The 27,127-nt window shown below is 35.4% G+C and overlaps 1 protein-coding gene across 4 annotated transcripts in view; it reads left to right on the forward strand.

Moving 5' to 3' along the window:
• MAP9 (microtubule associated protein 9) overlaps positions 1–26,553 on the forward strand; it is a 43,915-nt gene extending 17,362 nt beyond the window's left edge. For 3 of the 4 annotated variants that reach the window (XM_010969616.3, XM_074356391.1, XM_074356390.1), the window contains 10 exons: positions 758–987; positions 7,647–7,740; positions 9,529–9,692; positions 11,281–11,351; positions 12,448–12,616; positions 13,362–13,451; positions 15,583–15,744; positions 15,870–16,015; positions 16,195–16,327; positions 22,087–24,339. In XM_010969616.3, coding sequence (XP_010967918.2) covers positions 758–987; positions 7,647–7,740; positions 9,529–9,692; positions 11,281–11,351; positions 12,448–12,616; positions 13,362–13,451; positions 15,583–15,744; positions 15,870–16,015; positions 16,195–16,327; positions 22,087–22,209 — 1,382 coding nt within the window. In that variant the 3' untranslated portion in view covers positions 22,210–24,339. Of the gene's footprint in view, positions 1–757; positions 988–7,646; positions 7,741–9,528; positions 9,693–11,280; positions 11,352–12,447; positions 12,617–13,361; positions 13,452–15,582; positions 15,745–15,869; positions 16,016–16,194; positions 16,328–22,086; positions 24,340–24,681 lie in introns of those variants that run through there. The other variant, XM_074356392.1, reaches the window with a different exon arrangement.
• The last annotated feature ends 574 nt before the right edge of the window (positions 26,554–27,127 follow it).

Below are 27,127 nucleotides of genomic sequence, written 5' to 3' on the forward strand. Positions count from 1 at the left end.
GTTGGCTGTTCTGCTTCCTGTACTGGCATCATCTTCATACTCGTAACAGCACTTACCTCTGTCCTATAATTGTATTTGTTTAGAATTGGCTCCCTTCCCATCCTCTAAAGTCCTTGGACATGGCCACTGCCAGCACCTTGATAATGAGGTGCAGGACTGTGAGTGATGTGGGGGGGGCCTGGCAGCAGACACTCAGTTAAAGGTCTGATGGATGAACTGCCTCGTCTTATAAAGGCTGAAACTGAGGCATGGTTTTGTTTTGTTTGTTTAAAAAAAAAATTAATATTGTGAGAGTTGATGACATTGAAGGCTTAATTCTTCCTAAAACATGAATACTAGTTAGTTCTGAGATGGCAGCTTTTTTTTTTTAACTTTTTAATTTTTATTTTTTCTCTCATTATTTATTTAATGTGTTTTTAAATTTCTTCTGAGGGGTAATTAGGTTTTTTTGTTTGTTTATTTATTATTTTAATGGAGGTACCGGGGATTGAACCCAGGACCTCATGCATGCTAGGCATACACTCTACCACTGAGCTATACCGTCCCCCGTATTTTTTTTTTTCGAGTTTTGATTGTGAACTTATTTGTACTTCCTGGAGCTCGGTGTAGAGAAGGGTGTGGGCTTCCTCTGGACGCTCCAGGACAGAGGGCCAAGGTGCTGGGGCACAGGAGGGAAGTGTGGGGGCACTTGGGGTGTAGTACGAGCTGTGGTCATTTTTTTTATACACTCACCTGAAAACATTGTATTTTTCTGCAGAAAACAACAGCAGCCTTGAAGCAGACAAGCACTTTAAGCCTTCACCTCGGCCAAGGAGCATGTTGAAAAAGCACAGCCACAGGGAGGAGAAAGATGGGCTGGGAGAAGATAGAGAAACCACCCTCCGTGAAGAATTAGACGCACATTCTGTACCTGCGTCCCTCCCACAGCTGAATGGCGGACAGCCGGAAGCTGAGAAACATGCCGTCTCTGAAAACCTTGATCCTGAGGTTAGCACTACCACTTAATTGTATTTTGAATTCAGTTTTCTGCATCTGATTATGAGAGAGAGACTATTTATGTACATGCATGTGTGTGTGTATTTCACATGTTTTCTTCAGCAATTGATAAGGAAATAATTTTAAGTTTTTTCAGATATATTCTGTTGGGTCTAAAACTTGATTGTAAGACATAGCAAAGATATAGCATTATTTTTTGTACTGCTAAGAAAGAAGAAAACTGCCGGTAAAGCCAAAACACACAGGAATTATATGTAAGACGCATGCAATTTCAGAGAAAGAGAAACATGAAAAAAAGTTGCCTTTTTGAATCTATGAAGCACTTTAATTGCAAAACTTTCAAAAAATATTTTTATTATTTATTTATTTATTTTCATTGAGTTATAGTCAATTTACAATGTTGTGTCAGCTTCTGGTATACAGCACAATGCTTCAGTCATACATGAACATACATATATTCATTTTCATATTCCTTCTCACCGTGAGCTACTACAAGATAGTGAATATATTTCCCTGTGCTATACAGTATAAACTTGTTTATCTATTTTATATTTTATAGATAAACAAGTTTATTTTATAGATAAGTAAGTTTTCCTTTGCATATCTTTGAATTGTATAATTTATGGCTAAGGATAATATGGCCATGTCATTTTATTCGTTTGGTTTTATTCCCTCCACAAATGTATATTGAACGTTCGTGGCACTGTGGGATATTTTGGGGGATGTGCCAGGATGGGAGGAGATGTGATCCTCCAGGATTTCATCAGGGAGTCAACTGTGTGTTGTTATTAGGGAAGAACACTTGGCCCCCTGTGTTTCCACTTCACTACGGTTAGGGAACTTCCACAACACGGTTCAGAAGGGAAAAGTATGGAAAGAACATTCCTCCTCCATAATCTACTGGAGCAGATCAGAGAAAAGGAACTAGATGCCTGGCCAAGTGAGCTTCCTTCTTCTTCTGACTCCTCTCTGGTACTGGTGTGAGGACGGGTGTGCTCCCTGGGAGGGAGAACAAAGGGAGTCAGAGGAACTCCTTTGTATCGTGAATGAATGGATGAATCTCTCTAATTCAGACCAGAAGGATGAGCACAGCGGGCTACTGATTTCAGTCTTGTTCTGTAGATTAGCTCTACCAGTAAAGCTGGCAATTTGATATAAATCTGACTTCAGTATGCTGTGTTCTGATTTGTTCCGAAAATCAGGAGAAGAAGAGAGGGTGTTAATCAACACCAAACAATTATTTTACATTTGGTAGAATCGTCTGGCCAAGTGACTACGGTTAGTTCCTTGTAGCTGCTGTAACAAATTACCATAAACTAGATGACTTAAAACAGCAGAAATTTATTCTCTCAGTTCTGGAGGTCAGGGGTCCAAAATCGAGGTGTGGACAGGGCCATGTTCCCTCTGAAGTCTCCAGGGAAGAATCCTTCCTTGCTTCTCCCAGCTTTTGGTGGTTGTCAGAAATCTTTGGTGTTCCTGGGCTTGTGGCTGCTTCTCTCCATTCCCCGCCCCTGTGGTCACATGGCCCTCTTCCCTGAGTCTCTGGTCTCCTCTCACTTTTCTCTAAGATTAAGACATAAGTCATTTGATTTAGGGTCCACCCTAACCCAGTGTGTTCTCATCTTAACTAATTCCATCAGCAAACACTTTATTTTCAAATCAGATCACATTCTGAGATTCTGGATAGGCATGAAGTTTGAGAGAACACTATGCAAACTGGTCGTGATACCTAACTTCTCTTTTCAGTGCATTTCTGTGTCGCTTAATTAAAGTATTCCTAAAGTTTTTAAAGTAACATCCTACTATGACAAAATTAATTGAAAATTATCTACCCATAGTCCCACCACATAGTAACAACTATGTTTTTTATTTTTATTCCCTTTTGGGCTGTTTTTCTTTACTTGTTTTATCATATTTGTCATCTTAACATTCATAACGTTTTGTATCATACTTTTTTTTTTAATCCATAAAACGTTTCTGTGTTGCTGGGTGACATTGAGATTGCATTCACCTTTATGACCACGACATAGCTCATAATGTAGAGCTATCATCTCATTGTTGGCTATATTAGATACTCCTATTTTTAATAATCTAAATTTTCCATATTCCTCATTATAAAAATTTTCCTGACCAGGCTCTGAGTCTTCTTCAAGGCAACCTTCTCAGGGATTTCCCATGTATTTTTTTTGTCCAACCCTTCTCTCAGAACCTTTGGCTCTGAAAGGGTCTGTTTCCATCCACATTCAACTGTGCTCAAACCTCTTAAAATTTGTATGAACTCTCATTTGAAACTGCACCTCCCTCCCTACTGCCTTAGCTTCCTGCAGCTGCCATAGCTAGATATTGAAAGGGTGACATTTTCTTTCTTGCTATTTGCACTTCCCAGCTTTCCTTTGTGTGTATGAGTGTGTATGATGATATATATTCATGCTTATATGTTAATTTTGTGGGATAAAATCTGGTTGATCATAATAGACTATTTTAGCGTGGGATTTGATTTCTTAATATTTTGCTAGAACTACATCTATATTTATGGAGGCTATTTTTCTATAATTTTTTCTTTATAATGTTATTATCAGGCATGGGTATTTGATGAATTGGAGAATGTCTCTTCTTCCTTTTTTTCTAAACGTTTGTTGGTATGACCAAAAGTTTGGTATCATTTTTTTTCCTTAATTGAGAGAATTCACCAGTGAAATGATCTGGGCCTGGAATTTTCTTTCTTGGAGAGGTCTTTGACACTAAATTTGATTTTGTGTGTGTGTGTGTGTGTGTGTGTGTATTTTGGTATTCAGATTTTCTACTTCATCAGTGTGGTACTTTATATCTATTTAGAAATTTGTCCGTTTTATCTGAGATGTTGAATTTATAAACATAAAGTTTGTGATATTCCCTTATCCTTTTGAAGGCAGTATAGTTATCATGACATTCCATCTTTCATTTCTAATATATAGTTCGTGTTTTCTGTCTTTCTTATTAAATTTTGATAGGCATTGCTCAGTTTTGTTTTCTAAGTACCAGCTTTGGCTTTGTTAGTTTTTTCTATTGTATGTTTCCAGTTTCATTGATTTTCACTCTTTATTATTTCTTTCTTTTCTTTTCTTTGGGTTTGATTTGGTTACCTTTAAGTGTCCATTCATTTTAAGCCTTTCATTCTTTCTATCAAAACCATTGAAAGCTGTACATTTTACTCTGTGCACTGACTAACAGCACCCAATTTTTTTTATGCCATTTCTTTTCACCATCATCCCTTTAAATATATTTTCTAATTTTCCTTGTGATCTCTTTTTTGACCAGTTGGTTATTTTGTGGCAAATGATTTTATTTCCAAACATTTGTATCTTCTCTTGATCTATTCTGCATTAATTATGATTTAATTTTATTGTAAACAGAATATAATCTTACATGAATTCACATTTTTTAAAATTTTTGAGATTTTTTTTTTATGGCCCAGACTAAGTGTGCCTTGTGAAAGTTCATTTGCATTTACAAAGACTGTATTCTGCAAGTGTTATATACAATATTCTGTAATTTTGGTTTGGTCAGGATGGTTGGTAGTGTCATTCAGATCTTCTCCACTCTTACTGAATTTCTGTCTAGTTGATTTACCAAGTACCACCTAGAGTGTGTTGAAATCTCCAGTAATATTTATGAATTTCTCTGCACTGCCTTTTAGATCAGGCAGCATTCCATGACTCTGTCAGACACATTCACATGTGTTACTATTATGTCTTGGCCCTATTTAGCGTTATGAAATGTTTCTATCTCTGGTCGTGCTTCCTGTCTTCCAGTTTGCTTTGTCTGATATTTCAGTACTTCACTGTTTGCATGGTATAATTTTTTCTATCACTTTTCTTTCAAACTATTTGTGTCTTTTTCTTTAAAGGACTCTTATAAGAACGGTTTGGTATTACTTTTTTTTTTATCAAGTCTGACAATCTGCTTGTTAATTGTGGTCCATTTATGAATCCATTTTTCCACTTATGAGTGTTTAGTCCATATACTTTTAATGGAAGTACACTTAGGGCCAACTTATTACTGTTTGTTTTCTATTTATTTTATCTTTTTTAAAATTGATGTTATTGTTGTTCATCTCTTGAGTCCTCTTGCCTTTTTTTCCCCAGAGTTAATCACATACCTTTTAGTCTGTTGCCATTTTAGCTGCACCTGTCCACATTCTGTTTTTAGTGGTTGCTCTGTGAATTACAGGATAGTAATTTAGTAGCCGACACTGCATTGTTTTACATTTAATATAGAAACCTTATAACAGTATAGTTCCATATACTTCCCTCATCCATCATGCTGTTGTTGTCATGTACATTACTTCTACATGATATAATTCCCAAATATAGTGTTATAACTTTTCTTTAAAGAGCCTTTTAAACCTTTTGTCTTTGACTTTTAAAGAACTAAAGAAAGGAAAGAATAAATATTCATAGTTTTCTTAAATATATATGCCATTTCTGGGAATCTTCATTTCTTCCTCTAGACCCAGATTACCTTTGAGTGTTATTTCCATTCAGTGTTAAGAACTTATTTTTGCTTTTCTTGTAATGTAGATTTGCCAGTGATGGATTCTCTCAGTCTTATCTAAAAAATATTCACTTTATGTTCATTGTTGAAGGATGGTTTAGCTGAATAGATGATACTTCCTGGTTGACAGTTTCCTTCTCCTATTCCTAGCTCTTTATAGGTTTCCATTTTTCCTACCCTTTATTACTTCTTTTAGGAAATCAGCAAAACATTATTTTGTTGTCCTCTGTATATAATGTTTTGGTTTTTTTCTGACTGTTTTCAGAATTTTTTCCAAGATACTGCCTTTTGTCTTTGAATTACAACAGTTTGATTACAAGATGTCTAGGTGTGGTTTTCTTTATATTTATCACGCTTGGGTTTTGCTGAGCTTTCAGGATCTGTAAAATGATGCTTTCCATGTAAATGGGAAGTCTAAAAATATTTTTTGTTTTATATTTCTTCCCTCTTGTTTCTCATTACATGTGCATTCACATTTTTGATATGTCTCACTGAGCTCTAAAATTCTTTCATCTTTCTTCAGTCTTTTTTCCTTTTTTTTTTTAGACTGAGTAATTTGTATTGTTCTGTCTTCAAGTTCACTGCCCTTTTCAGCCATCTTTGATCTGCTGTTAAAGTCTATCCATTGATTTTTTTTTATTTCAGTAGTATTCATCTCTAGAATTTCCAGTGATAGTTTTTGTATTTTCAGTATCTCTAGTAATAAGATACACCCATCTCTTCAGCCACTATGTATATAGTTCATCTTAAGTGCTTGAATATATTTATGATACCTACGTTAAAGTTCTTATTTGCTAATTGCAACATCTGAGTCATCTCACGGTTGGTTACTATAGACTGTTTTTATTGTTTTGTTTTTGTTTTCATGAGTATGTATCAGTGTTTTTTGTTATTTTACCTGTTTATTAACTTTTTGCTTAAATACTGGACATTATGAATGATACGTTGTAGAGATTCTGGATTCTGTTCTATTCCTCTGAACATGTGTTTAGCACATAGATATTATGTGTCTAGACTCAAATTCCCATTTCTGTCTCCCTTGCTGTAGGCATTGACTGAAATGTCTACTTAATTTTTTCACTTTCAAGCTACTGTGATTGTACAGGACCCTCTGGGGTGTTTCCCATGCCATGCATAGGTGAGCCAAGGGTTTGAGGTGGATTCTATATGCAGATTTCAGGGTTCATGCCCTCTGCAGCCCTTCTCCAAATGTATCAGCTAATCTTACAGTCCTAAACTCTATTGTCTGACCCCTCAAGCCAGTCCAGTAAGGCTACAGCCTTCTACTGCTTGAGCTGCATAGCTGAGGGAGTTTCCTCAAGAAAAAAAGCTATTAACTTGCAAATCTCCTTGGGCAAAGCATCCTCTCTCAGGGTAGATTCCACTGTTTCACCCCCTCTGCCATCTTCCCAGATGGTTTCTCTCTGTTGCTCTTGACATATGATTTTCTTTGTACCTATAAAATATTGTGGGGAAGAAAATTGAGTTTTATTACTTATGCAACAAAATGAAACTTCTTACATTATCATATCGTCACCTTTGGACTTGAATATTGTTCTGTAAAGAGTTGTTTAGTTTAGGCACACAAATACAATTATTTCATTTTAGATACAATAATTACTTTATTTTAGATGCAATAATTTTGAGGAAAGCTAAAGTGCATGAAATCTACTTTTTTTAATCTAAAATATTTGGAAGTAGCTGTCTACTTGGTTTTATAAATTACTTTTATTTCAACAACCAGTAATATTTGTTTGAAACTAAGGGTTTTTACCTACTATCCTCTTTATACTTTCTTAGAAAGTATATACTTAGAGATATCAAATGTTTGCCTTAAATATTTATAAGATTTGATTTTCGAGCGACAGGAGCTTTGAAATTTGCTATAAACAAATGCAGAACTAGACTAGCTCTTAATGACCCCTTTTAATGATCAAGACATCAAGGCTAGAAAGTAAAGCATATTATAACCTCTATCGACTTAACACTTGTGGTGTTTCAGCAGAAAACTCCTAATAATGCAGATGTCAGAGTTATGAAATAGTCTTAGTCATGCTATTGCCCCCCAACAAATCTTGAGAACTGAACTTACATATTAAATACATTTTCTTTCATAGGATCCATGGTTAACAAGTCTATCATCATCATCCCTTAAAGAAAGTCTTGGAGACTCCTTTGCACCAGAATCTGGGGAAAAAGCATCCACTACTGGTGGTTATGTCAAATTATTCTACTTCATTTGTGAACTCTGTGTTGCTTAGAATGTTACCTGTAATAGATAGTTAATAATTATTTACATAGATATAGGAACAATATATGTGTTTGCCTGAGTTTTAAGCCCAACTATGCAATTTACTAACCATGTGATTTTAGATGCAGAACTTAATCTCTCAGTGCCTCCATCTCCCCAAATTATAATAAGACCAATCTCATAAGGCTGTTGTGAAAATTAAGTGATACTCGGCATTTTAGCTGCTAACCCAATTCCTGGCACAAGCAGAGTAGTCCGTAAATGTGAGCTGTTGTTATGTATGTGTTGCTGCAACAGTCAGCATGATGATTAGGTGGACTTTTAGAGAGAGACTAAGCTAGATTTGAATCCAGGCACAATTACATGAGCAAAGTAACCTTTCTTGGCCCTGTATGTTGATCTTTAAAATAAGCATAATAAGAGTAGGGTGGTTGTGAGAATTCAACTAGCTAATACATATAAAGCACAGAATAGGACCATAGTTAGTATGTAGTAAACGTGAGGTACTAGTAGTTAGTATTGTTTCTTCCCTTATTCCTATGACATACAGCTTAATGAGAGCTGAAGGCAAAGCCGTTTCTAGGACTGCGATGTGTAGCTAACATTTATTAAGTGCTTACTGTGTAGTGTGATTTTTGTCATTTTATAGATGAGAAAAAGTGAAGTGCAAAGAGATTGGGAAACATACCCAAGGTCAGTGACGGAGCCATAATTTGAATCTATGGCTCCAAAGTCCTTGTTCTTTTCACTGAGTACATTGATCAGCAGCTCTAAAGAATCCATTAATGATACTGTGAATCACGAGTACTCTCCAAATATGAATGTATAACTGGAATTATAAAGTGATATTAAATCTAGTTTACCTCAAAACGAGGTCCCCCAAAATGGCTGTAATGAAGGCCGCAGAGTTAAGACTTTGGCAGTAAAGACACAAGTTTGGCCAGTAGGTGGGTCCTAGTGGAACTGAAAGTTGGTGATCAGTACGGAGAGCACTGATTTTCTGTTGAGCATGCCAAAGTGTGCTAGGATCAGAGTAACAGAAACCGTTCTGTAAAAACAAAGCTGAACCCTCCATGCCAGAGCTTGGGCCTGTCCCTCGAGCACTGAGAGGATAAGTACTAAGCCTTTACTGCCTGTGCGGCGTCAGAGGCAACACTGCACCTTAGTGGGAATAAAACTCTACAGGGTGGCTTGAATCTCTGGGTGGTGGACTCATCTCAAATTGCATGGATTCTTTTTTTTTATTTTTGAGGTATAGTGCATGGATTCTTGATTCTCTGCATCTGTACAACTTTACAACTGCATTGTTGGTAACTGTAGTAGCTTAGAGATCTGTGCCTCCTGTTCCAGCTAAGAAACAGGGTTTTGAGTAGAACTGATATAACCCTCTCACTTGGTTTTACACATCAGCAAGTGCTTGTGGTATATCTATGTACTTATATGATATTATTCTAAGTATTAAGTGTGTCAAATGCTTTAGTAGATTTAGTAGCCATTTTCTCTTTCATAGATCACTTTGGAAAAAAGTTTATTCAAGTTGAATATGATAGTTTTCTCTATATTTTATTGTTAAAGAAAAGGAGATTACATACAGTTCTCATTTAGTGGAAAGCAAATGAATCTGTTATCCACCTTATTAATTCAGAAAGGGGATCTAGTTCTGATACGTTGTCACAAAATAGATGAGAATGAAGAATGCACTGAAAACCGTAATTCCTTGAAATCATACGAAAATGAATTTTTGATAGACTTTGTCACTAGTGCACTTGAGGAACCCAAGGAAAGTCGAGTGATTACTGATGACCCTGAAGAAGAAAAGGAGAAAGCTGAACCGATTACGAATGATGACATAACAGTTGACAATCCACCACTGTTGCTACCTCAGGGGATCTTATGCACTGAGTCTGCAAAGGTATTTATATAAAATTGTACCTTCTATACTACAGCTTAAATCTTGAAATAGAACTTTTAAATATTTTAACTTCCATGTTAGGTACTTCTGAATTATCTGTGGAAAACTCATCTTTTGATAGTGGTGTTATACTGTCAGGTGATTCTTAATTCAATGGCATTTTAACTTCAAGGAAGTTTTGCAGTGAATATAATAAAACCCAGTGCTTCATTATAATTATCAGAGGTATATGACCATAATATAGTTTTAAATGTTTCAGAAATACATACCCACAAGTGAGTAGGTTTCTGTAGGTCTTCGTGTTATAAAAGTGTAGCTGTCTGGGACGATTTCTGAGATTTTGAATTAGTGAAAGATAATTTTTTGAATATCATTTTTAAATATTTTACAAACTATACTGGAAATCTTTAAGAAATGTTTTTCAACATCTGTGCTTATTTAAATGGATGAACAGAATCATTATCAGGAATCTTATTATTATGAATTACCTTGAGAACCAGGTTTGTGGTGTGTAGAATTACTTGTCCCTATGCTATATTGCACCAGAATACCGTACTTGTAAAAGCTGTGGCATAGCATTTTTAATCTTTATTTCCCCTGAGTTTTCTTTATCTTTTACGTCTGCAGTTAGCTGGTGGCTGTATGTATTTATTATTGGGGAAGATAACAGTGTTAGCTGAAAACTTGTGGTTGAAGAGGACTCTTAAAATACAGAATATTATTTATTTATACATTCTATGAAGAAGGTTCATTAAGCCATGTTCCAGGTATATTGTCCTCAACCACGTTCTTTAGGGAAAAACACTAATGCCAAGTTAGGAAAGTGTTTACTCTGTGCCCTCATTTTAGTCCTAGTACCCACATGTCTGTGTAAAGTAAAAATTTATCCCTTAAAAGGAAGAAAGGTATTCTGGAATTTATAGACAGGGCCACAGATATGTCTAACAGAGATAATTGTAAATTAGAACAGGTGATTTATGTATAGCAAGGAAGATTACAACATACTTCTGTTGACTGAATTCTTGGCTTTACTCTTACCTCTCTACTGTGTGATCTTTCTTAAGGTTGAATTGAATCATTCCCCTGTAAGGTCTCTTTGCTGGATTCTCATTATGGAATAAAACGTAAACTCAGCACTTTCTGGAGATCTCATATGATTCTTCCCGGACCTTACACTCCTCCCCTCTCCCTGCCGTTCACTGTGCCTCTGCTTGCGTGCCCTTTTCTGGTCCTCAAAATTGTCAGGGTCTTTCCCTAGAACTTCATGTGGCCCTTTTCTGTTCATTATTTGTCTTAGATGTCAAGCTGTTAGGGAGGCCTTCCCCGATCGCCTTCAGTAAAGTAGCCCCTCAACTCCGCTCTGACTGTCACTGCCCCTAATTCATCACCTTCACGAGTCACATTTGTTTATGCATTTATCATCAGTCAACCCTCTCTAAAATCTAATGTTCTTATTTGTCCCTGCTGACAGATGTTCTTGACACATAGTAGATGCTTAAAAAATATTGATGTACTAGCAGATTGACCGCTGAGTCTGTGATAGATATATTGAGTAACCAACCCATTTATGGCTTTTTCTATTTAATAGAACACAATTCAAGATAGAAATACGACGAATAAGAAGTCAGCAAATAACAGAGCATCCAGTGCATCTGGCAGGTAATAGATTTATCAGTATCCCTCAGTTATGGGTTCACATTCCAACAAAGCTAGTTTTGGTGTGACTTCTGTAAAGTAAATTTCATTTGGTGTTACTTAATTTTCTCTTAATTTTTATCTCATGAGAAGAATGAAGTAGTTATTTCATGATACATCCCAATAGTTGATTATATTCTTTTATCAAAAGGAATTGGTTAAGGATCCTCCATGCTCTGCATTGCTCCTGGGATAAAATTTCTTTCTCTTGTTTTTCCTGACATGGTAGCAGTAAAGTGGTAATAAAGCTGAAGCCCCGCATGGTACTTTTCTGTTAAGTGTCTTTGTCCACTACATGAAAAATTAATTATACTTTAAACTTTGAGGTTTTATGGACTAAATTGGTTTATTAAAATGAGAAGAACTAATATAGTTTTGTTCATACCGATGATAATGGTTGCCTAACTCAAAAATGCTAATCCAAACCTTCTGAATCTTAAATTATCATCAGTGAAATTGAACAGTGGTCGGTAAACTTTTTCTGTAAATTGCCAGTGAGTACCTGTGTCAGGTTTTGTAGACCACGTGGCGAGTGTGCTGTTGTAACTACTCAGTTCTGCTGTTGTAGCAGGGAAGCCACCACTGTTGGCAATATGTAAACAGATGAAATAGTCATGGTTTTAATCAACTTTATATCCCAGAATAGATGGTGGGCTAGGTGTTCCCACCAACCCCTGAAACAGAGCATACTAATCTAACTTTATATTTAAGGTGGTTTGTGTAACAAAGTGATACAAGAAATTATTAAAACCGATTTATTAATATTTTTTTCCATGTTACTTGAGATGCGGCCCATGTTTGTTAAAAATGTTCTAATTACAAATATGTAAAAAGAAAAATTGCTTTGAAGCTATATAACTTAAAGTAATAAAATTTAAATTATGTTGAATGGGGATCTTTGTATACTAAGACTAGACATCATTTTCAAAGTGATTATAATTTATTGAATTATAATGTAGTTTTCAAATATAGTTGCAAATATAGTTGCAAATTCTAATGAATCTTTCTTCTACCAGGTGCAGTTGTAATAGCTTATCTTGATTCATTTGGATCTTTTCAGATTAATGACCTCTGAGTTCTTAAAGAAATCTAGTTCTCTAAGGAGAACTCCGTCAACAGTTCCCACTTCTCACTATTTAGGGACTTTGAGAGTCTTGGACCAAAAACCCTCACAGAAACAGAATGCAGAGCCTGACGGAGCAGATAACATAAGGGCAGCTGTTTATCAGGTAAAAAGGAAAATATTTTTTAAAAAATTAGAAGAACTAATCACTTACGTAAGATTTGTTTATTAGGGAACAAAATGATCCTGTCAGAAATAATGATTTAATACTTAACTTATTTCCTTTATAATACCTGAGCAATCTACAGCTTTTTTTTTTTTTTGGTACTGCATTATCTCTTTCCAAGCTTTGCTTAACTGACCATCATTGTTTTTAAAGAAAGAGAATATGCCATGCAATTGATAAAAACATAGCAAAAGCAAAATATAGTTAAGGCATATGTGTTCTTATACTTTTTCTCCTTAAAGTTTATATTGTAATGAACAAGAGGGGGTTTCATTTTTTTTCTTTCCTGAGACTTTGTATTTAAGTTAAACTTGCATAGAAAAAAAAAACTTTCCTAAATTTTTCACAATTCCAAAAGTGTCTTTTTTTAGTTTTATTTGTTATACAGAATATAGTACAGTTTAGAAAATTGTCCATGTGAATTTCAGAGAAAAATGTTAATATATCTAGCCACTATATTTAGTCTTTGAAATCTGTTTTAAAAATAACATACATAGGGTTTTCTTAATTCTTATTCATCTTTATATATTAGAATATTATCAGAAAAAGAAAAGTGGTATTAGTATATATAGTTTGTAAGTTTTACGTTTTGCTTTTTTAAAGTTTTAATTATATGTTTCAGAAATGAATTCTAATTCATTTGTGACACTTTGAATGTTATATAGCCTTTTTCTTGTTCTCACAGGAGTGGTTAGAAAAGAAAAATGTGTATTTACATGAAATGCACAGAATTAAAAGAATTGAAAGTGAAAACTTAAGGATTCAAAATGAACAGGTATTCTGAAATATAGAAGAGAAAAATATTCTGGATTTTTAAGTCAGCTATTTGCTCTGAATGTTTAGTATTTCTGAATCAACTGTTTAAACAGTGAAATAACTTATATATAAAAGGGTTGATTTCTGATTTTATTTCTCTGGTACTTTGTACATTTTTAGTTTGATATAAATATATTATAACTGTTTAAATGAAAACACAAATACACAGAGATATTTTGCTTTTTGTATGTGTGGAATAGCTTTGGTACTACTGATTTTGAACTTATTTTTTCTTGTGACCAGAAACCTACTTCACTCTTAAAAGCTGACTTCAGTATTACAACTTAGCCAAGAATACTGTCTTTAGACATTACCCTTCAGTTTTCCTCTTTTAAAACTGTCTTGTATTTTGTATGTATCTTCAGGACCAGCCCCTACATGGACTGGAGCTGGGCTCTCTTTCAGTCTCTCCTGCCTCTGACTCCTGCCCCGTAGCCCACAACATGCTCAGTTCTTTCCCATCTTCTAAAGTAAAATCGAAAAAAAAAACAAAACAAAGCAGATCCTTCATTTTGCTTTTTAATACCACCACGGATAGAAACTTGTTTCCCCAGCGCACAGCACTGTGTGGAGCAGCCCTGCAGGGGGCGTGCTTGGACCTTGGCACCACGTTTGAGGAGTTCTCTGCCGCCAGTGCCAGACACCTTCTCATTTGGTCTCACGACGCAGTGAGGGAGGTCATACTTTGACTTCTAAATTATGTTATCTCTATGAGAAGGCTCTATATGATTTAATGCTAGGCAGTATTATGGAGCAAACATGGAATATTATGGGATTAGATTGAAGTATGTAAAGTAATAGCATACTTGCTGTACATTCACCTACCTATTTTCCAACCTGGCACATGTTTTCAACATTTGGGATAAGTTTATGCAGTAAGAATTTTATGCTCTGATGTCAGTCAAACCTCAGGGTCAAAGCAAAGATCTGTGGTGTACTGTGTGACCTGGCCAAATTACCTTACTCTGACTGACTGTAAGCCAGTAACTTCCCTGAAATTTATCTTTTAATGCAATATTTTATTACAATCATTTCACAGTATCACTTAGCCTATTACAGTTTGTTTTGATAATGTTGGTTCAGTACACTTCCAAAAAAAAAGTTCCTTCTCATGAATAGTAGTAGATCAATATCTGATAAATGCTTAGGAAAGGAGACTTTTTTTTTTGAGGTATAGTCAGTTTACAATGTTATGTCAATTTCTGCTGTACAGCACAATTCTTCAGTCATACATGAACATACATATATTCATTTTCATATTCTTTTTCATCATGAGCTACTATAAGATATTGAATATATTTCTCTGTGCTATACAGTACAGATTTGTTTATTTATTTTATATATACCAGTTAGTATCTGCAAATCTCGAACTTCCAGTTTATACCTTCCCTCCCCCTTCCCCCTGGCAACCACAAGTCTGTATTCTATGTGAGTCTGTTTCTGTTTTATATATGTGTTTGTTTGTCTGGTTTTTTTTTTAGATTCTACATATGAATGATATCATATGGTATTTTGCTTTCTCTTTCTGGCTTATTTCACTTAGAATGGCATTCTCCAGGAACATCCATGTTGCTGCAAATGGCATTATTTTATCATTTTGTATGGCTGAGTAGTATTCCACTGTATAAAAACACCACAACTTCTTTATCCAGTCATCTGTCGATGGACATTTAGGTTGTTTCCATGTCTTGGCTATTGTAGATAGTGCTGCTATGAACACCAGGGTGCAGGTGTCTTTTTGAATTAGGGTTCCCCCTGGATATATGCCCAGGAGTGGGATTGCTGGGTCATATGGTAAGTCTGTTTTTAGTCTTTTGAGGAATCTCCTTACTGTTTTCCACAGTGGCTGCATCAAACTACATTCCTACCAACAGTGTAGGAGGGTCCGGAAAGATTTTTGAATGCAATGAAGAATTCAGAAACATTTGTTATAAATTAACTTCTCTAAATAATTTTAAATAAATTGCTTTGAAACCTCATTTGATGACTATGAAGGGAATTAAAGATAAGGGCACATGTGTCTGTCATATCTATTTGTATTTGGCTGTTTTTACATACACATGTAACTGTCTATTATCATTCCAAAATAGAAAAGAGCTGCTAAAAAAGAAGAAGCATTAGCATCATTTGAGGCCTGGAAAGCCATGAAAGAAAAGGAAGCAAAGAAGATGGCTGCAAAAAAGAGGCTTGAGGAAAAAAACAAGAAGAAAACCGAGGAAGAAAATGCTGTGAGAAAAGGAGAAGCACTTCAAGTATGCCGGGGCTTGAACTATCTTTCCTAATTATTTTTAAATACTTGAAAATTAGTGATTAACTGTGTTTTTACTTATTTTATAATACTCACCTTAACTAAGAAAATAATTCTGAACTTTTTCAGGCTTTTGAAAAATGGAAAGAGAAAAAGATGGAATATCTTAAAGAGAAAAATAAGAAAGAGAAAGAATATGAAAGAGCCAAGAAACGGAAAGAGGAGGAAACTGTTGCTGAGAAAAGGAAAGATAATTTGACTGCTGTTGAAAAATGGTAATCCAAAATAATAAATGTTCTGATAGATTTTAAATTAATAACACTTTAGGCTTTTCTAAAATTCATTGATTTGAATGTTACTAAGGCACTCAATCTCATGATTGCAAATATACGTTCGGGAATCTTTCTTCTGTATTCTCCTTTAACTTTCCAGTGTTTTGTACTGTTCTACCTAGGAATGAAAAAAAGGAAGCTTTTTTCAAGGAAAAGGAAAAAGAGAAAATAAATGAGAAAAGAAAAGAAGAACTGAAAAGAGCTGAGAAAAAAGATAAAGATATACAAGCTCTTGATGAATATGAAAAATGGCTGGTAGGTGTAACTTGTTAACACACTTGTGTCTTTTAAATGCACTTTTTTGGTGACCTTTCTGTCCCTAATTCCTGTTTGTTCCATGCCTGCTGACCACTTCTACCTGGAAGCTGCCTTGTTGAATTCGATCTCTCAAATTCATGTCTTCATACATACCCAACACATAATTGCTTCGGTTCACTCACTTCTATTAATGATTCTGCTGTTCCCTAAAGCACTCAGGCCTGAAACTTCAGCCAGAATATTCTTCCCTCCCTGCATCCCACATTCAGTCACTCACTTTGGTGACTTACATTTTTTTGGTTTGTCTCCGTGTACTTAACGTTTATAGTTACTTTTCCTTATGTCAAACAAAATACCACCTTCTATGTTAAAATACCAATATAAATATTTATTTTATTAATTAATTTTTGAATTAATGATACATTCCAATGAATAAGTACTTTAAGTGAATAGTTGACAACGTTTGTATGAGTAGTTAACACGTTCAGTGATTCAGCAAACAAAAAGTGCAGGATTTCTCCGCAGGACTCAGGATCCAGCAGCGTTACGTATCAAACTTTTTCTGAGTTTCTGTCTATCAGCTAGTTTAAAAAAATATGTATCATCCAGTTTATGTTTTAATTTGCATTTCTCTGGTTAGGACTGAGCTTGAGCATCTTTTCATTTGGATAAGGATTATTTGTATTTTGTTTTCTGTCAAGTGTCAATTCATAAACTGTATATTTTTCTGTTGGTCTCTTTCTTCCTGTTTTCTGGAAGCTTTTTTATGTACTAGGGAAATTAGCCTGTCATTTCTGATACCAGTTACAAATTTTTTTCCCCATTGTATTCTTGGTCTCTCAACTTTGCTTATATTATTCCATAAAGAATTTTATTTTCAGGTGTCAAACCTATCAATCTTTTTTTTTATGGGTTCTGATTTTCAGGCATAGTTGAAAGAACCTTTTCCATAATTTGAGATCAAAGCTCCCATTTTTTTCTAATAACTTTATGATTTTAATATCTTAATATTTTAACATGTGCTGTACTTAGAATTTATCCTGATGTATGATGGGAAATATGATTCCACCTTTATTTTTTCCAAATGCATCTTTCATAGAACAGCCCATCTTTTACCCACTGATTTGAGGTACTTTGTTATATGATGCATTAGATACATTCACATTTTAGAGTCTGTTTATTTCTTGGCTTTGTTCCATTGGTCCATCTCATACTATTCCAGTACCACACTGGGCTTTATATGTTTTCATGTCATTCAGATTCATCTCCCTTCATTGCTCTTTCAAAATATTTCTGAATATTTTTGTTTGTTTGTTTTTTCCACATAAATTTTAGAATTAGTAGTAGCTAGAGAGGCGCACAGGACCCAAAGCAGGCTATTTAAAGATAGGATAAAAAAATGGAACACTTAGGAATAAACTTAGGAAATGTGTAAGACCAGTATGAGGAAAACTTAAGAGCACTCCTGAAGGACACAAATGAAGACTTGAGATCAAAATGGAACAAAACTGCTTATGGATACAAACACTTCATCTTATAATGATGTTATAAAGATGTCAGTTTTCCCTGGAGTAATTTACACATTTAATGCAATCCTAATAAAAATACTAACAGTTTATTGTTTTTTATGTGTTGACTTCGGCAGTGCTGTAATGCTACATCCATGCAGAGAAAGAGCATTAAAATAAGGCGATCAGCCTTGGTTCAATGGTTTGAACAAGGGAAGTAGTGTTCCATGATTTCCTTAGATTAAACTCTTAAATAATGCTTTGTTCTAGGAAAAATTTTAAATCTTCTTATATTAAGGAGATGTGTGCTGATTCTGCTAGTATCACTTAGGGTAGTAGGAATTGAATGTAAGTGTTTCAGTTTTCAGTTTTATTTTCACATTATCTTGAAAAGGTGATAGAATTCCCTTAATGACTAAGTCCCGTGTAGGTACATCATGTTTTATTATAGTATTTAGTCATTTTCTCATTCTAATCAACCCTCTGGAGAACAAAAACTCATCAAAGACCTAAGACAAAATAACTTGTTTTGATATATAGTATACTCTACAAATATAGTGCTACCTATGAAAACATTCATGTGTAACATGTTGAAAATCTATTCCCCATCTTACCAATATCTTATTAAAATTATTGGCAAAGAGGATGGAAAAATACCCCAATACAGGAGAGCTAATTACTTCCATTTTCATGTAAAGTAATATCTCAAAATTTTGATGTACAACCTAGCTTGGGGGGTGAGGATTAGATGGGTAACTGTTTTAGGGGAAAATTGTTGCCAGAGATCAGGTAAGATGCTTCTTCATGCTGGTTCCCAGATTAATTCATAGTTACCTAAGATAAGAAAATGAGCAAAAGGTTCAGCGTCCAACAGACAACAGTCAGGAGGACGTTCTAACAAGGCTTTTTTAATTATTACCCAAGATAGCATTGATTCATATGAATTGATATTAAGGTGGATAATTTAATTGCCTATTTCCTGCCCTGACTTTTTAGCGCCTGCTAGTAAAATCACACTCAAGTTCCTCTCTCTCCCCACGTGAGGCGGAATGGACAGAGAGGTTTGTCAGTTTCTGTGGCCACAGCCCGTCACTGCTTTTCCCTTATCCAGCTGGAGGGCTTGCCTCCCCAGTCGTCCAGATACAACTTCTAATTCTCAATTAGGATTCTGAAAGGAGGTATCCTCTTTGCTTTGTTAGGAGTAGCAACGATGCAGACATTATCATGATGAAGAGCAAGGCGTTAAACAAACAAAAAACTCACACCTCTCTTCATTCCTTTTGTTGTATGGGGATAACTGCATGCTAATGGAAACGTTACATTACTGTATTCCTCTTATGATATTATCAGTTCCATATATGTACTGATGAAGGATGTGTAGACATCTTAATAATTTACCAAAATGCCGTTCCTCCCAAGCCATCCAGGAGGGGCAGAGACGGGGTTGTCCAAAGTTTGCCTGACACCACTGCCCTTTTGGAATGCAAGGAAACCACCTAACTTTATAGTTTTAGCAGAGACTTAAAGAAATGAAGAGACAGTCTTTGCTGCAGGATGGAAAGGCCTAATGCCGTTAACATTTGAGGTATTCCTAGATCAACGTTTAGATTTCATAGTAATCCTCACATACTTAGTCACTTCTTGGAAGGGAGTATGTGCAGGGAAACCAGTGGTTCTAAAATTCACCTGGTTTGCTAACAGTGTGAGGCTATGGAAAGTAATATTTTCAGAATAACAGGAAACAGAACTGTACCAATCAAGCAATGAAATATGAACGTACCATTCCACTCTGCTGTGAATCAGCATTCTTCTACCCTCCTGGATTATTCCCAAAAAGTCTCAGGATATGTAATCTTACATATAAATAAACTCTAAATTCTTCATTTCTCTCTAGCTACAATCCCATATTTCTCTGCACTTTTTTATAGCTTAACTTCTGGAAAGTTTGCTTACCCTTCCTTAGTTCTCCATATCCGCTTCAACCTCAATAAACTCCAGTCTTGTCCTTTTCACAAAACTACACTTTGAGAGTTACGATTTTGCCAGACCATTTAGCCAATGGAATGTATTCTTTTCTGCCCTGTTTCCTAGAACTCTGGGCATTCTGCTGCATGTGACTGTCTCCTCCCTGGCTGCCCTGTTCCCCGGTTTACCTCTCATACTTTTCTTCTCCAAGTCACTTGTTGACAGCCTTTTTTTTTTTTTTTCAAACCTGTGTTCTGAATGTTACCCATGCCTGCCAGGCCCCACCTCATCTTACTCATCTACCTTATCATTCTCCTCTGGGCTTTAGTTCCATCTTCCATCTCCCATCTCCCACCAGGCTTTAGCTACACTGGCTCTCTCGTTTCCTGCCCTGTCCAGCGTTTCCCCCACTTGTCAGAACCTCACACACACTGCTCTCTCTGCCTGGGATGCCCTCCCCTCCGTGCACATCACCAGTGGCTCCTCTGAACCGTCACATCTCTCTTAACGCGACTTTCCCTGAGTCTGCTTTTCTTTGAAAATAAGTGCTTTTATTATTTTTTTTGTCAATCACAAAAGCTTGTTTATATGTTTCATAGAAATTCACATAATTTGGAATTATCTGTTGTTTATTTACTTGTTTATTAACCATCTATTTTGAAATTTCCCTAAGGGACGGGAACAGCAGAATAATAGACCCATGGGCACCTCAGAACCTATTACCTGTAAGGATGTGCTGTATAATAAAGTAACACAAATTAGTGGATGCGAGGCAATAAAAATTGAGATTGTAACATTTGAACATAAAATTGCTTCAAACAATTACCTTACTTCTGAATAGAAACTTCAGAAGAATTAAAGCATTAAATATAAAATACCAAACATTAGAAGAATAAAAAAGAAACAATATTTATCAGATCTTATGGGGATGAAATGCATTTCTAAGTCTAGAAGGGCCCTAGAAATAACAAAGGAAACCGTGAACAGATACAGATTTTAAAATCGTTAATACATCAAAATCAGAAGTCAGTGTAGGTGCTGGTTGGAGGGTAATTTCCTACAGCTTCTTTGGAGAATAAATTGTCGTTGTTCAACAAAGTCAAACATATCTATGTCCTGAAAACTGGCAGTTTTGCTCCTGGGCATGCATGTGGAGGGAAAATCTTGGCTTATAAGCACAGAGAGTCAAACAGGGATGTTTACAGCAGCATTGTCTTTGTGCGGAAAAAACATTAGGACATGATGTCTAAATAGATTAACATATAGATTAATAAACTGTGATATGTTGATATGCTGGAATTCTGGGCCTCCGTGAACTTAGAGCTACAGCTCCATATAGATGGATCTTAGAAATAGGATGATAAATAAAAGATAGTTGCAAAAGAATATATAGCATGTTACCTTTTAGCATAAATTCAAAAAAACCTGCAAAACAAAATTGCTTGTTGTTTGGGACGAATGCATGTGTAATAAAGGTATTAAGAGGTTCACTGCAGCGATAAGCAGGAAATTCAGACTAATGGTTGGCTTTGGAGGGCGGAGAGAAGGCAAGTGCAGTGAGGGAGTGGGTACAGGGCTTCACAAGTATTGGCCATGTTTAATTTCAAAAGGCAAGTAGAGGGTGCACAGGTTTTGATTATATTACTCTTTAAACAGTTTAGCTGTCTGTGGTTGAAATATTTCTCTCTTTTTTCTTTTTTTGGTAAAAAAATTAAGGACTACAAATAAAGTAGCTAAAATGCTGCAAGGATGGTATTTACTCTATGAAAATTGCTTCAGCTTGAAAGCACTGACACCCATGTGGTTCTAAGAGCCAAATAATCGAGCAGAAAATTCACAAAAGGGCCAAAGAAATGAAAATGTGCTCAAGCTCAATAATAAGCAAAGAAAAATGAGCCTCAATATTCAACTGTTTGTAAAAATGTGGCGTATCCCCTACTGCCATCACGTGTTCAACCTTTGCACCCAGGAACTTTACTTCTGAGACTCTGTTCTCAGAAAGTCATCACTAACTTCTAATAATTATTCTCTTTGAATTATGAGATCACAGGTCTTTTTTTTTTCTATTTTACACAATTATTTTTAAAGTAGTGCATTAATGCCTATTGAGAGTATACTTATAAATAGCAATGTTCGTTAGCTGCCATTGCTTTATAACCAGTTAAACTAGCAAATGACATTTGAGTATCTTATAGTGATTATTTTGTTCTTCAGCAGACAACTTGATTTGAAAATAATGGTCATATATGTATATAAATTTATAGTTCTATATTTTCTTTTTAGGAAAAGAAAGAGAGGCAGGAAAGAATTGAACGAAAACAAAAGAAACGTCATTCCTTTCTTGAAAATGAGGCCCTTCCTCCATGGAGCCCTCCAAGCAGAACTGTGTTCTCCAAAGTGTTTTGATAATTCTTACTCTCGCATTATTTAGTTACTTATCAGTTCACCAATTTTAGCCAAACTAAATTTAAAGCTATTCATTCAGTTATTTATAGTGAGAAGAGTCTATTTTAATTAGATGCTGGTTATTTCTGCTGACAGTGAAAAGATGCTTTGGAGTTTAATCAGTGAAAGGAAAGCATTGAAAGCATTTTTTGAACTGTAGATAAACTGCCTCAAATGAAAACCTAATAATCAGATTGCTTTTACCATTCAGATACATAGCCCTTTATCATGTCCTGATAATTCTTATAGTCTGATGAACCATGATCACTTTTTACTAACCTGTGCATGTTGTTTAAGTATGTTTATTCCCCAATATAAAAAGAAAACCATCTAGGTACCATAATCACAAAAATTGAATTTGTGAATGATTGTGCATTTAGATTCACATTTTAAAATGAATTGTCCCTGAGGAGTATGCATATATTATTCCTTTTAAAACTAATCTTTAGCTCAAAGCAGTTGTATTATACTGTGTAAGTTAGAATTTTGGTCAGTTGAGTTCAGTAGAACACCAATCATCAAGGCATTTTATTTAAGAATGTTCCCTTATGTTTTAGTATCTTTATCTGTTCCTTCTTAAGTGACAATCATAGGCACTTTATAATGAGCGGACCTCTGAAACATGTCTTTCTAAATTCTGTTTTATTTATTATTTCATTGATATCAAAAGATATCCATTTCATGGTAGTGATGTACATTAGTTATAGAAATTCCACAAGAATCCAAGGTCTTTATCACTATTATTATTTCCCAGACTAAAGCCATAAAGATGATAGAGGCAGTTTTTGTCCTCTTAATTAACCCAGAGTCTTATAGCTTATATTTGAAGACAGCTATGCGGGAAGGTAATTTGTAGAAAATGTCCAAAGAATCTATATTTGGTCTCTGCATATCCTTACGTTAATCAGACTCACACTGGAACTGGTCAGCTAGTTTATCACACACCAAATGAATACTCCCAGAGTTGAAATGCTGCTTTAGCCAATGATGCAGTGCAGTGTTAGATGAGGATAAACAGTTACTATTTATCAAGCAGCTGTTGTATCCTCTCTGCTGGATCTTTGCAAATGTTATTTTCATCGTTACAACAATTATTCAGAGTAGGTGTTATTAGCCTCATTTGGCAGATAAAAGTACTGAGACTCAGAGAAATCAAAGAACTTACCACGCATTGAGCACGTGATTGAGCTGGGATTAGAGCTGCTGAAATCTCTCTACCTCTGGAATCCGGATGCTCGTGTTCATGCTCTTTGGTAAGTTCTGTTAAGACCTCTGTATTATATTAACCTTATAGACACGTTTTACCTCTCAGATCCTTGAATCATGAATTGTTACCCAGAGATTATCTTCCCCTTAAGAAACAGGCTGTTTGTTATTAGAGACAGTGAACCTCATTAGATCTATAAAAGGAAAAAAAGAATTCATAATATTTAAGGAATTAGTCAAATGCCTGTATCTAGTACTAGAATGTCAGAACTCCCAGCGGGTATGAAACTTAGGCTTTGCGATAGTCACTCAGGAGTTTTCACACTGAGCATTAGCCTTCTTGCTGCAGTGTATGTGCAAGACACGATAGATGTCGTGGATCACTTTGTAAGATCCCATCAGTGCTACAGATAGATTTTTAAAATTTCATAAGTGAAACTAGAAGCCTTTTATACTGCAGGAACTGGGTGAATATGTCGTGAAATTGAAATAATTACCAGCAATATGTGTTATCAGCGTGGGATTTAAAAAGCCTCTCTTATTCATCCGTGTGTCCTCCATAGTACCAAACACAATGCCTACCAGAACAGATTGCTAAGTGTTTATTGTATTAAATTAACTATTCAGAGCTTAAAAGGTATTTTTGAATTCCAGGGAAGTAGAAGGAAACATAGAAAAAAGCACAGCTACTTTTAGGGGTGTGAGATCTTAAGTGTGTGCGTCGTAGATTTCACATTGTATATTTACTTAAATGTCTTGATTGTTTTCTTCTAATTTATCATGTTTAGTGGATTAACTGTTACCACTTCTTAGTTGTGGGAACTGAATGAAGCTGGTTAATTAATGTAAAGCATATGGCACATAATAAAAGGCTTAATAAATGTTCACTGTTTTCATTTATTTCCTACCTCGAGCCCTGTATTTCCCCACCTCATGTTTGTGAGAAGGTTAACATGGATGGGGCTGATAGTGGTAATTTGACATTGCTCCTATTTGGCCTACAGGAAGAAATCTCGGCCCTTCTGCCCAGGCTCGGCCATAGCGCTCAAGAGGGAATCTGTATTTGGGACCTTCTGAAAAGAAATTGAAACACTAATCCCTTAGTGTTGCTTGTGACGTAGGCTGAGGTGGGAAGTTGAGGTGTTTGCAAAGACCTAACAAGTAATTTCCCTTAAATGGGGATTTTCTTCTCACTATCATAAATAATGTATTATTTCCTGTTTACAGCAAGCTGTGCGGATTCAGTTGTCTCATTGAATGAAATCAACCTCTTCTCCTGTAGCAGAAATAAAGTGAGTTTTGGGAGCTGGGTGAAAATACAGTGCTCTTTACTTTCTGAGATCCAAAGGGGAGAATCAAGCCTGGTAATTCTCAATATATTTATCTATTTAAGAGGTATTTCCCCATTTTTCCTTAGAAATTATCAGATATCAATATCACTAACTTTCATTAAGTTTTCATTATAATATGAAGGAATATTAACTCAAATTAAAGACACTAAAAGCCTATAGATTTTCAGATTAAACTTCTAGTTCTGTAAACTGTATTGCTCACTTGAAGAATACTGACACCTCAAAGTAAGTAGGACTTTAATGAATATTTTAAAACATTACTAAGTGGGGAGAGTATATATCAAGTGGTAGAGCGCATGCTTAGCACATGCAAGGTCCTGGGTTCAATCCCCAGCACCTCCTCTAAAAATAAAAATAAAAAGCAAATAAGTAAACCTAAAACATTTCTGAGAACAATTCCCTAGAAACTGAAATAGTAATACTGAAAAATACAATTTTATTCAGAACTAAAATTTTATAATAACTATGAAAAAGAAATAGTGTTACAGAAAAGGAAATGTGGTATTTTTAGATCAGGAGGAGGTTAAAATTTTCTTAATGTAAGAAAATAAGAACTTCTCAGGGATAACAATATTCCAGTGGTTTGTATTGCACCACATTGTGAAAATGTTAGTAGTTCATTTATTGCTTTAAATAGGATTGGAACTGCTATTTTTCACTGTTGCCAAAGCAGTACCTGATGGTTGTTAAGTGTCCACAGTTGTATGTACCTTAGAGTGATGCAACTATGCATCTGAAAGGGATTTTAATAACTTAATAAACCTGGCCCAAACTCATCTCTAAGTTGAAGAAACTGATTTCCAAAGCCTCTGACTTGCCCAGACTCACATAAATGACCGTAAGAAATCTAGAGTCACAACCCAGGTATCAGGTTTCCCAGCTGTAGACTGTCCAGTATTTCACAATTTTGATAATCTGATAAAAGTTTCCCACTAACTCTTGTAACTGTGGTCATTATTAACGTCATTGGTTTTTATCCTCTCAGAAGTGCCCTTACTCTCTCTTGGCCTTCTCTGTAACTATCCATCAGATCAAAGCAGTCTGCACACCTACACTGTCCCTGAAAATGTGGGGCAAGACTGAAGTTTCTTAAATCTTGAGTCATGGGCTAAGACACAGTACAGGAAAGGAACTTTACAAAGTAGGAGACATTGCATGTTCATCAAAACAGTTCCCAAGATGAGGTAGGGCCTCCGAGCCTGTCTGCTACATACCGCACCTCCCAGGCCCCAATACGCACACCAAGAGCCGGTTTATGTTTTTCTCTTCCCAGTTTCTGCTGAGCTACAAAGTAGGGAAGGCAGTTGGCTATTTTCTTCTGATCTGGGTCCTCCTCGTCTGAAGTTTCCTCCCCATCTTTGCAAATTGTTCTAATGTGATATGATAAGGTTCGGTAAACTAAGGTCTGGAGAAGCTTTTGGAGGACTGTGAAATCCCCATTCATCCCTTTTGCCTGGTAGAACAGAGCCAGTACAAAAAAAAAAAAAAAAAATCCCAAGAATAAACTAATACAGAAAACAAAGTTTCCTGATTTAATTTTGACTCTGCTTTCAATAGTGCTATACTAAAAAGTACTTAAAGCCATGATAAAAAAAGGAGGGGGAGTATAGCTCAGGTGGTAGAGCACATGCTTAGCATGCATGAGGTCCTAGGTTCAATCCCCAGTACCTCCTCTGAAAATAAATAAATAAACCTAATTGCTTCCCACCCACCTACCCACCCCACAAAAAAAAAGAAGAAAAGAAAAGCCGTGTGCCTCCATTCTACACAAAGCAAAGATATTTATCAATTATCGTGCTTCCTAGGTACATTGGCTGACAGAATGATAAATCCCATGTAATACTTGACTGGAGACGTCTCTGAATTCTTTTTACTTTAAAATTTCATGTGACTTGGTTATTTCGAAATGTGTTACATGTAGTTGTATAATGTTAACTTGGGTGAATTAAAGTTGTAGTATTGAATTTAGGATGTTTTAAGAATGATTTGAGGAGCCGTCTTTAATGCCTGCTTTTTCGTAGCATATGTTCATTTAATGCTTAATTAAAGTGAACCATTCAAGGTTCATTTTATTGGTCGATATTATTTACTGACTATGCCCAAATTTCATTTCATAACAATAGAAAATGTGGTATGAGTTTTATTTCTTGACGAAAGATGAAATAATTACGTTTTGCTGATATACTTTTTATTAGAAATGACTGGAAATTTGGATATAAAATTTTTTTATTTAAAATACTACACGAATTACAAAGGTTATGTAAATATATAATGATTAAATAACTAGAAAGAGCAAATAACAAAAATTACCCACATTCCCT

The sequence above is a fragment of the Camelus bactrianus genome, chromosome 32 (assembly GCF_048773025.1).
Source record: "Camelus bactrianus isolate YW-2024 breed Bactrian camel chromosome 32, ASM4877302v1, whole genome shotgun sequence".
In the NCBI taxonomy this organism is placed as follows: Eukaryota; Metazoa; Chordata; class Mammalia; order Artiodactyla; family Camelidae; genus Camelus; species Camelus bactrianus.